This window comes from Neolamprologus brichardi, chromosome 5 (genome assembly GCF_056152115.1).
Source record: "Neolamprologus brichardi isolate AB-2024 chromosome 5, ASM5615211v1, whole genome shotgun sequence".
Classification (NCBI taxonomy): Eukaryota; Metazoa; Chordata; class Actinopteri; order Cichliformes; family Cichlidae; genus Neolamprologus; species Neolamprologus brichardi.
The window spans coordinates 34794390-34806948 of record NC_142108.1 but is presented as its reverse complement, the minus strand read 5'-3'; the positions used below and the strand labels follow the sequence as shown (position 1 = coordinate 34806948).

The following is a 12559-nucleotide window of genomic DNA, read 5'->3' as shown; positions in this document are numbered from 1 at the left end:
GTCGATGTAACCACTTCTGCAGTGAAATGTGTTTAAACATGAATCAGTTTCATATGTGGGCGACGTTAGAGAATATGAAATCACTGCTTTGTTCTGCCTCCTGTGAGGCCTAGCACTACTTTTTAGGTTTCCACTGCATGACTACACTTCAAGGAAATCCAGATACAAGCCTGTGTTTAAATAATAGACACAACAACACACAGAATGGAAAATCCATCCAAGTAAATACAAAGACAGAATGTGTCCGTGAGCACAGACAGATAGCTTACGCCATGAGACCCGGCTGTCTTTTTTGTGGCTGGTCTTGCTGAAGTGAACAAGATGCCAAACACAGTCTGAACTCCTGCAGCTGAATCTGCAGTACAAGAGGAGCTAATGTAATGTAACGGGTGTCTGCCTATTAAAAACAGCTGGAGCGTCCTAAAGCGGCAGAGGAGGCCTCTGCGTGTTAAGCAGCTGGAAGTTGTCTCACATCGAGCAAGAACAGGAAACTACAGCCGCTGCTCTCCTGAGGACGCTCAGCGTTGTTAAACGAGGAAGTGATGATGCAACTCAGAGGCAAACATGTTCCTGTCAAACTTTTCTGAATCGAGTTCAAAATGAGCAGTTCTCGGTTTAACATCGACATGTTGCCTTAACTGTAGTGTTTAAATGGGGGGCATCACCTATTGATGGAGCTGTGCATTGAAGTCTTTCAGAGGAAAAGGTCTCAGTGACCTGGGAGTTTTCCTCCCGGTGACATGAACCACTGCTGACTTTCAAACAGGGAGTGTAACATAAGCCTTCGAAAGCAAACTCCTTCGTTTAATGGTACCAGATTCCACTTCATTACTTCGTTTAGTCGTTTAACTGAAAGCGTCACCCATACCCCTTCAAGAAACTTTAGTGAGCAGACGTTTTGGTGTTCCTGTGCACTCGGGAATGTTTAACAGTACGTTTCTAATGCCGGGAACACTCCAGCTTCATGTTTGACCTGCTGTCTGATAGTTGCATGAACTTAAACACATTTACATTTAATATCCAGTGAAATAATTGTGTTAAAAGCAGAAAAGCTACAGTTTGAATCACATTTAGAGACTCAGCTGTGCAAATACATGCGATAACATTCAAACACAAAGACAGGAACAGTTGCTGTGCAGCGTTGCCCCAAGGCAACTACAAGAAAAACTTGAGTATTCAACATGCGAGGAAATGAAAACCTTTAAAAATACTGACACACACACACACAGACACTTATTTACAGTTCATGTCATTTTAAATAAGACTTTGTAAGCCAGTATATTTTGGAGTGAAAGTCCCGCCTTTGAATGATGCTTGTTAGTGATTCAAACAGCTGATTGGATTATGTTTTCAGCTGGTTGCACTGATTTAGGAAATATGAAGAGGATGCGGGGCTGCGTGCCCGCCCACCTCTCACTGTTTTATGGTGATTGATGCTAAAATGTGCAGAACATTTCTTTTAGTTAGAAAACACGAGGTGAGAAGCTCCCACAGAGATGAGCACAGACCCACACAAAGGATTTCTGTCCTGTTTTTGAAGCAGCGTCCTCTCTGACGGAGCGTCCATGCTAATTTTTCTGATGGTTTTGTTCCCTCCTCCCTAAGCCCCCTCCCAAGCCATCACCCCAACTTATACAGCACACCCCCCATCTGTACAGCGAACTCCCCTACAATAATCTGTTGCAACCTCCAGCCAAACACGCCCGTCTTATGATTTGAGTTTTGTCAGATTTCCGTTGGTTCATTTTTACAGATCCTGTTTGTTTGTTTTTTCTTTTCCGTTTTTACTCTGATTTTTTTTAACATGTCTTTTATTTAACCCTCTAACCCTTCTCCATCCAAAATTCCCTCTCCTTGACCCCCTCCCCTCCTCCACCCTCCTTCCCCCCCTTCCCTCCCCTCCACCTCCCCCTCCAGTTTAGAGACCGCCAAATCCACCGCCCAGTCCTCCTCCATGCCGTCTCCCGTTGATCTGACCATGAGCTTCACCCAGCCCTCCCCCCCTGTCTCCGCCTCGTCCTCCTCCTCCTCCCCCCTGGCAGCGATGGGCGCCGCACTGCCCCACGCTCCAATCCTGGGCGCTCCCTACGCCTTCCCCCTCTCCAGCCTCCTGGGAGTGAAATCCATCCCCTACCTGGCACTCTCCACCCCTCCCGCCTCAGCAGCGGCAGCAGCGGCGGCCGCCGCAGCGGCCATTGGGGCTCCAGTGCTACCAGCCTCAGTGCAGACGGCAGCGGCGACGGCAGCCGTTCCGGTTCAAGCTCACGCGGCAGCGGCCCTGGCGTCCTACACAGCCAAGATCTCGTCCTCAACCAATGGAATGAAGAAGCCGGAGAGGCAGAAGTTTGCGCCGTACTAAACAAAGAGGTAGCTCCTGGCCGGGTTTAGACGTTAAGGGCCGTTTTTGGTTTTTCTTTTAGCACATTACTCATTGACTTGTTTGCCTCTCCACCTCTTCCTCTTCTTCCTCTTCTTTTTTTTCTGACTGCCTAAAAGAATCAAAGTGGGATCGTTGGAACATGAATGATGTTGAATCATCCATGGAAGGTGTGCACGGCAGCAAACAAGCTTTTCTCTTTGGCCGCGGGGTTAGTGACGTCAAAAGTTTAAAGCTTGCAGTTCAGCTAACCGTGACTCTGCGCTGTGGTCATAACCAAACCCTAAACCAGGGGCACAGCAGGTTCGTGTCTTGGACAAGTTTTTGTTCCATCACGTCTTCACATTGCGAGCAGTTGAAAGTGTTTAGTCGGTGCCGGGTCTTTTATTTTGGACTTAGCTCTTTACCGGCTGTCCTGTGTGCGACTTCCTGCCCTCCTCATATGCTTTCTGCAGCTTGATGTGGCTTCTGTCAAGAAATAAAAAGACCTGGTGCTATTCTGAGTGATGTGGAGCAGAGACCTGCTTCTCGGACACTTGTGAAACACTCCACGGTGGATTTACTGGGATTGCAATCATTGTCCTGAGTGACCGCAAGTAGCTCTGGTTGCTACCCTGGTATTGGAACATTGTGCAACCGGGTTGGGTGTATTACCAGGATAAACCGATTTGACAAAGTCTTGGAAATCAAGGGGAAAAATAACAATTTTAACACAGGTTTCCTCAAACAGTGTTTCTGGGTTAAAATCATTCTGCTGTTTGTGTGGATCAGCAGCTATAGACCAAATAAACAGACCAGTGTAAAGTTAGCTACATAACTAAAAACCACGACTGAGGGTCTTATTTACCGTCATGAAAGGATTGGGAGGACGACGGTCTCTCAGCAGATTTCACCCAGTTTCCCCAAAGCACTGACGACTTGTCAGACAGCATGTTTGTGCAATTAGACCAAAACCCACTGCCAAACATGATGTATGTGTAAGTTTGCAACCAGTGTCATGCTATCACGGTGACAATGCACCAACAAGATCACTTTTACAAATATAACTGAGCACTATTGCAAAGGCTAACTCAACTACAGCTCGAGCTAATAGGAAAAATCCCAAAACAGAGCTGCACGCTCTCTGTAAATTCAAAAGTTTCTTATTGAATCATAAACGCCGAATAATTAACTCAGAACCTGCTGAGCAACTCTGACAGACTGCAGCGGCTCCAGTCACGACTTTCAGAAATCAAATGAAGGAGGATTTCTGATTTTCATGCAGATATCCGTCTCAACTCCACAGAGTAGGAAATAAATTAAAGAAAAAAAATACAGGATAACAAATAACACTCTTCACCTTGCTTCTTTAACCTTTTTATATACTCATATATCCAACAGCTCTTTCTTTCTTTGAGTAGCACTTTTAAAAACAAAGTTTCAGAACCTTTGAACACCTCAAAGCGAGGCATGTAGGACCAGAATGAAAAACACCAAAAGCAAAATAGGACAATCCTGTACAGCAGCTCTCTAAGGCTGATGGCTCACCACGTACAAACGACTCAGGGTCAATGGCTCCTCAATACTTCACCTGTCACTCAAACACAGACACAGCTGGAAAAAGTTCAGGAAAATAATTTTGCTACACAGTCAGACAAACCTATGGATGCTTTAATGTCTCTGTCCCAGCCCGGATCCCGGACAAGCCCCCAAACGTTAGTTTTCCCAGTGGATGGAGGAGAGTTGTTATTTTAATAGAAAACCAAGCAAAGATGAGAGAACAGTGCAAACTTTAAATTCATCCACTGATTGTTTGTGGGCACCACTGCAGAAGCAGAACTTTTACTTCAGATACTTTGGATGTGATAATACTTGTGTAATTTTACTTTACATGGATTTTGAAAGCGAGACTCTTACTTACTCGTCGTCATTCCACATCCGACCACATAAAAACAGCTTTAAGGATGTTCCAGTCTGCTCCTTGATGTGGAAGTGTTCTTCTTGTTGTTAAATAATTTGAGACATTAACAGAAATTCATCTATTTGTCTGATTTTTAAAATTAAAAGTCAGGATCAGCAGGTCTGAGTCATCATTTTCCAACAATCCCACTTCTAAAAGTCCACCCCGACTTTATTTTTCCTCGTGTCTTTTTGCAGCTCGGCCCTTTTCCGAGTTCAGAGGGTTGGTGGGTGTTTGCAGCCGCTGATATTTAAGGTCATTTGGGCCACAAAGCCTGTAAAAGCCATAGAGACTATTCTGCTTTCCCCTCCTAGTCTGTGTCCTGCTCTTTTTGTCCCCTGCTCTTCGTCCTATTGTATACTTGCATATTTATTAACTATTGTGGAATATTCCCTCAGAGTTTATAATCACTGGTCACTAACACTGAGCTGAAAACTCTGCTTTTGTATACGATGATGTCGACTTGTAAATGACTATTTTGCGTTTGCTTCCTGTCTGGTTTTTCCTTCAGTATTTGTTGTGTAGTTTTTTTAAAGACATGCAACAGATTTAAAAAGGTTCTTTTTTTGGTTTTTGCATATGTTCTCTTCCAAAATGTGTTGTTTAAATTATTTTTTAACTTATTGAGAGGAGTATTACAGTTTTAGATGAGTTCATTTCCCAACATGGCTGCAGGTAAAGACTGTAAAACTGTATTTTAGTTTCTGTATGTTCTGTATGTAGAGTGAACAAAACTGATTATTTTCTTTTTGGGGGATAAAAAAAAATCACTGTACCATTATTGCTAATAACCAGGTGTTTTGTTAGAAGAGTAGTGTTTTCACTTGTGAGCTCCAACTGGCCATTTTATGTCTCTCTCTCTCACACACACACACACTTTCTAACTGGGATATCTGTTTATAAATGTCTGCCCTGCTTCTCAACTTTCAGCATCCACAGAACTAGAATAAAAGAACTGTTTTTTTAAAATGGGAAATCTTTGAACGTGTACAGTGAGGAGCTTTGGAAAAGCCAGTTTCTGATAGCCAGACGTTTGAAGTCATTACTGGGTGAGTACCACAGGTCGATAACCCTGGTAGCTCTAAGCAGATATATCGGGGACACGCTTTGGCCAAAATCCAGCTCGGCACCAGGAGTCGATCCATCCGTCAGAAAGTACCGAGTCAACATTTTGTCACATGCAGTTGAGTTTTAAGTGGACCTGTTGTGCACTTTTGCTCATCTCCTGTTCCTGTGGTGGATGCTCATATAAAACATGACCAGAGTCTCTAATGATGAGCTCCGTGTGAGTACAAGTGTATCTAATCCCTGTGGGCCAAAAGCTCAGGCTCAGAGTGCTCTGAACACTCTTGGCTCTCTGTGATGTCATTTAGAGGTGATGTCCCTAATGTAGTCATTTCACAGTAACTGTCTGTGAGCCAATTAGAAGAAAGATGGCTTGAAGGTAGACAACAGAGCAGCGTTTTTATTCTTGGACTCTGACAGACTAGCTTTGCATGATTCAAAGTTCAAAATAATCCTGGTTTACTTCATACTTGGTGCATCACCCAGGGCTGGACTGGGACAAAAAGTTATAGGAAAAGCCATAAAGCCTTTGAATGATCTTCAACAATCTTTGGTTGTAAGATTCAGATAATTATTTGTTAAAAGTGAGACATTTTAAATGAGAATAAGAAAGAAAAGTATTTCTTTGTGCCCCCCTCTCCCTGTTAATGCTCTACCTGCCCCCCTGGCAACACTTTGCCCTGCACAGTTACCAGCTGTCAGCTACTTAGAAAAGGATCCTGGTGTTATTTGTCTCTCAGAAACAGTTCATAACTTCAACTCATCCATGTCACCTAAAAGGTAAACCTGTTTCTCCATCACCTGTTCAGCTCTGATGATTCAGTAAGGACATCTCCTGGTTTCATCTTCATGTTTCCCTCTCACCACATATCCAAACCGACATCATGACCAGCAGCTTTACAGCTGTGGCTCCAGCAAACATCAGCTGATACTAGAAATTAATATTAAATAAATTCTAACAACAGCTGATCAAGCTTAAACGTGCTGCTGTTGTTTAGCGCGACATCCGCTGGTTTCCTCTTTCTGGCGCAAAGTGGGCGATAAACAAACAAGAGAGACGATCAGCTGATCATTGATCAGTTTCATGATTGAAGTAGCAACAGGAGAGAGAGAGAGAGAGAGAATGAGAGAAGAAGAGGCAGCTGCAGCATAAAGACAGAATAAATCCATTGTTGTGTCTTTTTCCATTCTAGCTGAAGTCCAGGACAAACTGTGTCCCTTTTCACCTCAATACGAAACGCGTAATATTTTCTCTAAATACGGGACGATTTCATTTTTTACGGGACGGTTGGCAACTATTTTATTCATAAGGTTAGTTAGAGAACTTTACTATCAGTAACATCATAGCACCCACCCAGCTGTAGAAACGCCGTCATGCTAGCTAGCACGCAGTACGAGTTATTGTAACTGACTGTAAAAAGTCAGCACAACAACAATAAACTCCACCTAAACTTGGTTTATATCTGACCCAGATAGACTGCAGGTCATAACTTATTACCTGAAGTTCACCTGACACTTGGACCACCTGGGGTCTCTCCTCCTCCTGCCTCCCCTTCCCTCATCCACCTGCTGGCCTCTGTGGCAGCTCCGCCATAGCCACCACCAAACAACTGAGTTATTTTTACACATCGACCAGCATCTGGCCAATCCACCACCTCTCATTGTTTATACTGTTACAAAAAAAGAAAAATACTCATCGGCCCATAAAAACGAAAAATCACCATCAGGCATACCGGGCAAATGGCCAGTCCAGCTATGGCATCACCTCATCAACTGTCTGTGTTAGCTCCTCTCCCATTGGTTGCCCCTCTGAAACAGAATGTGTGAACAGATCATGTAAGGACACACCCCTGTATGACATCACAGGCAGGGCTCACAGAGATTACTGTCCATACACCGACCTCATGATCGTGTTTGAATGAACGCCCGCCTCTGGAACAGATTCCTTCATGTATTACTGTGTTACCTCTGAGAACAGCTTCCTGTTGTAACCAAAACACCATCAGAGCCGAGTCAGAGTAAAGATGCTACGCTGGCTGTGAGGTGCTCTACAACGAGCAGGCGTGTTATAGACAAACTTGTGATTAAAGCAGAAGTCAGTCATTAGTTTTACTCTGATGATCAACTACAAAGTCTGCAGACGCGTTTCCAGGAAGTAATCAGTACCGATGAGTGTAAGGTCATCCATCCACAAACATTTAGCTGATCAGAGGCTGTTTGTCAGAGATGGACGTAGCCACCTAAAGCATGAAGCTGAACGTTTTCACCAAGTCGTTGTTTTGAAACCGGATAGTTTAACATCGTCTGGACACCAGTTTACAAAATGAACATCATGTGTTAAATCCCATTTCAGATTAATGTTCAGGCCATCGAGTCGTTGGGGAAGTCACGACAGTATGAGAGCAGTCGCCCCCTGCTGGACATTATACGGTGCAGGTTTACGGTGCATCTTTTATGCTAGTCTGTGGCAGCGGCTGACGAGATCTGTTAGAAATGTGTGAGTGTGCTTTTTGTAGTTCTGTAGCGGAGCTTGTGCAATTTTTAAAAAGTTTATTTGATTTTAATTTATTTTGTTCAGATTAAACTGACGCCCAGAGTGTCAGAGACTAATGCTGCATGTTTGACTGGCCTCACTAACACGCACACAAACATGTAAATACACACAAATATGACCAAGAAATTAGCGTAACACACACACAGGCCTCGGTCTTTGCACTGGCAGTGTGAACTCAAAGCAATACTAAACAGAGCCGTACGAGTAGCTACACATTGCAGAGCAACAGCAGCGGCTAATCTGGGTGTGTGTACTTTCCAGCTGTAACAAATACATCAACGTTCAACTCGATGGGGTGTCGACGCTTCCCTGTTCCTTCTGTTTGTTTCTAAAAAGACTGATGACGATGATGATGTGGTATATTTAACAAGCTCACTTATTTTTATAAATAATGTTGATGAACTGAACTGTGGACACCCGTCTCCTCACATTCGTCTCGACACAACACTTTTCTTTTTTCTTTAACTTTTGTCGTCCTTGCTTTTCATCGTCCACGTGTCCTTCATCCATTTGCATGAGTCTGACTTGAATTGATGTCTATGCAAACTCATCTCTGTGCGGTTCAGCTCTGAACCCTGCGTGGGCTCACGCGGACGCCGTGCTGGTAACGTGCAGCTGAAGTGAAAGGGCTACAGCGGACTACGGCTCTGACTGGCAACGCACCCGCCCTGAAGAGTAACTGACAGACTCTGGTACTCCGAATGATGTCTGGAGGGGTTCTTTACATTTGGGGCACCAAGTAGAAGTAGACGAGGGAAAAACAGGAAATATTCCTCAGTGCACCGTAAACGAGGCGCAATCAAAAAGTTCTGAGAACATGAAACTCGTGAACCGATTTGAATTTGGCTGATCTTTTCTTTAAGATCATCTTGTCGGGGCTGTGCAGGCAGCTGCAGACCTCAAACTTTAGTTTCACTTTGAAACTGGAGTGAATTTCATGTCGAGGATCATCGCCTAGCTCTGAGCGAGCAGTTTCAGGTGAAACCAGGAGGATGATTTCTCCCTTTAGTTCCCTTCAGAATTCACTCTGAATTAGTTCCCCAGAGTGATCAAAGGAGCTTGCAAAGAAAAGCGTCTGGACTTCTTTAAGTTGCTTGAAGACGTTTCACCTCTCATCCGAGAAGCTTCTTCAGTTCTAAGGTCAAATGGTGGAGAGTCCCGAAACTCTGGCTGATTGGGACCCACACCCAGTTCCACACCTTGGATCAGGCGATTAGAGGATCATCAGGGGGTCCTTTTGTCCCTCTGTGGGGGGAAACTCCCACTAGGTTTATATCTGGGACTCTCCACCATTTGACCTTAGAACTGAAGAAGCTTCTCGGATGAAGGTGAAACGTCTTCAAGCAACTTAAAGAAGTCCAGACGCTTTTCTTTGCAAGCTCCTTTGACTACGATGACCTGGATGACTGAGAACCTTCACAGACATATTTCCCCAGAGTAAGACCGTCCACGCAGGCGTCTGCTGGAGAGAGAACATAAACAGGTGCTCTGCGGCTATTCGGGCGTTCGCTCACCAAATTCGTCTTGTTCCAACACGTGTGAGGAGATCCAGCAGAGACCTGGTGAAAGGCGACAGAGAAGATGAATCGCCCAATCGAAATCATGCAGCACTTTTCATTTTCACGGACCTGTTCTCAGAACTTTCTGATCACCACACTGAAAGTGTAGAGAGTCCCCGTCATAGTTAGCCTGTAATATCTCCTGCATGCTTGTTTACTCCACTGGTTTTGACATTTTTAATAATTTAGGTCAGTCATTTTGGTTCCTTTGAAAAATCCCTTGAAGAATTCACTGATGTGAGCACAGGCAGAGTCCCTGTCTGCTTTAAAGTAAGAATTTTAACCACTTTAATTTAAAAATGCACAAACTTTTATTTATTTATTTTTTATTATATCCTCATATTTCCTCATCAACTAAAAAAAAAAAAAACAGATGGAACCAAAAATGATTCAGTTTGCATGAATATGAATCAGCTTTTGGCCCATAACAAAAATATATATTAAAAAAAGCCTCCAGACATCATTTTAAGACACATTAAAAGAGACTGAGCTGAAGAATAATTTGTGCCAGATTAATTTTTCCTTTAACAAAAAACTCATTTTTGCAGTAATAATTAGAAACAAAATGTTTTGGAAGAACATCAGGAGCTTGAGTGTTGAGTCCTGGGATCTTAAACAAAGATCAGAATCCACAGCAGCTCCTTAAATTAACAAAAAAAGATTTATTTTCAGGAACACCGACGCAGATTTTAGCCGAGCATCCATCCTTTGAGGGAGACTTAATTCCACCTCTGCTCTGAAGTGAACATTAACAACATTCTTTATCAAAACATATTTTTCACTCTTATTAAAATTCAAAGTCTGCAACGTTTTCCGGAGAGAAAAATCACGTCGTCGGGAAACAAAACAGAGTCAAGTTATTGCTCTTCGGGGTGAACGTGTTGGACACTCAGACCGTGGAGGCGGACGTTCCCGCGACGTGCTCCGAGACTTTGTCCAACACGGAGATGAAGCTCGCGTCATAAAAACGCTCTCGTTGGAGGCTGCACGACAAACACACACACGGCGACACCTCGCCCACCCTGAACCCACGGCTGAACGGTTGTGAATATTGTATTGCACTCGAACATGAAAAATCCATTACGACGACATATTCTTCCATCTTTTTGGTTTTCATTTCTTCCTGTAAAGACAGGATGTTTTGCTCTTTGTATATCAGCCTGATGTGTTTGTGACTGTTTTCTTTCCATTCATGCCATGTTCTAATAAATTAAACCCACACTGAAGATGAAACTGTCGACTGCTTTCTGCTTTAAAACCGATGATTCTCTGTGCATGACTTTAGTTTTAGAGCAGACGCGTACACAGTGCATTTATGCACATCTGCAGGTGTGTAATTATCTAAAAAGCAGTCACAGATGAGTGTCAGAGTATAAACTGCACAGTGAGGCTGACCTCTGACTTTCACCTTCAAGGCAACTCCTCGTTCCAGCAAACATCTGATGAAGCTGCATCGAGTCTGAGGAGGGAAAAAAACCTTCACACAAAAACAAACATGAAGACAAAACTTCAGTGAACCTTCAACGTGAAAGACGCCGTCTGCCGACACTGCAGGCTAATGTTGGATGATTGTATGCGATGGGTAAATGGACTCATATGTACACAACATGCCACAGTCACCCAATCACACAAGCACCAAGTTTCTTAGGCTACGTTCACACTGCAGGCGAAAGCGCATCAAATCCGATATTTTCAAATCCGATCTGGGTCACTTTCGTATGTAGTAAGAGTCCAAGTCATTGAACTGCGACCACAGTGAACTCTGTCTGGGAGCACGGTGGACCTGATGCTGAACTTCCACTCCCAGCGTGCCCGTCGTTGTGCCACGCCGCACCATCACTTTGATGAGTGAATGGAAAGCAGCTGTGCAGCCTCCCTCAAACGAGTGGTTTCAAAATGCAAATGGGGCGTTTAATGGGCAAGAAGCACACAAAAGAAAACACAAATGAGGAGAGAAAGGACAGCGAGGAAGCTTTCATAACACACGCACGACGCACACACGTGACGTTTTTACTTCCAAATAAGTTGTTGCCGTTTCCTGTGGCTGCTAACCGTGAAGAACCACAACCTGCAGTTCTTCTAACATCCACAGGAAGGAGTCTGTCACCACCTGTCATGTTAAACTTTACAGCAAACAAACCACTTTACAGCCTGCTGTAAAACACAAATGTTTTAATTTAACTCAGTTCTTCTAAATCTGGTCACGTCTGCCTCTGAAAAACAAACATGGCGAAAGTGTAAATGCTACAATTCAGACTTCAGACAGCAAAGCGGTGCGTGACTGTTCCCACCTGTTACACTTCAATTCGTTTAAGCAATCCTGCAAACTCATTTTGAGACTGTTTATCACATTCAGCCCAAAGTTGCTGCACACCTGCAAGCTGCTTTGCAACCCAGCTCCTCACTGTCACATTCGTCGTCAGCTGCTGTGCCCTGTGAGGCCGTCCGGCTGCTGCTGCTGCCCTCCAGAGTCAAACCAACAAATATTAATGTTCTGAACAGGAGTCTTTACTGAAATGAACATTAAACCTCAGCACTGCGCCTATACACGATCTAGAGTCACATTAATTTGCATCTTTATACACACGCGCGCGCGCGCACACAGCTGGCTGTGAGTCAACACTCCATAAACACTGAGAGCTGCCTGCCTGAGATGAAAGTGGGTCTCAGAATAAGAGCTTAGAGCTGACACACACACACACTCACACACACACACACACTCACACACACACAAACACACACACTCTTCTCTCTCTCTCACCAACCAAACAGATAAGGACGAGCGAGTCGCGACAGTAATTACACAGAGATCAGTGCTCGCCGGTGTTTTAAACAACAATTAAAGCAGCCTGTTCACACGAGGACCCTTAACTGACACAAAGCACCTCGACCGCTGGAGATAATTATACAGATGTCACGTCTGCGTCACAGCAGCAGCAGCGGGGGAGGGACAACGATGGGCTCGAGGGGAAATCAGCTGCTAGGCTTTAATTTTCTTTGAGTATTTATAATTTTACAGATGTGTTCTTTACTTCTCCTGCACACAGCTGATGTACCTGCATCCA

At 44.0% G+C, this 12559-nt stretch overlaps 1 protein-coding gene across 1 annotated transcript in view; it reads left to right on the top strand.

Moving 5' to 3' along the window:
* Nucleotides 1–10727, top strand: part of pcbp4 (poly(rC) binding protein 4) — a 197838-nt gene extending 187111 nt beyond the window's left edge. Inside the window, exon 15 of the mRNA XM_087841137.1 lies at nt 1918–10727. Within this exon, the coding sequence (XP_087697263.1) occupies nt 1918–2359 (442 nt within the window). The 3' untranslated portion in view covers nt 2360–10727. The remainder of the gene's footprint in view (nt 1–1917) is intronic.
* The last annotated feature ends 1832 nt before the right edge of the window (nt 10728–12559 follow it).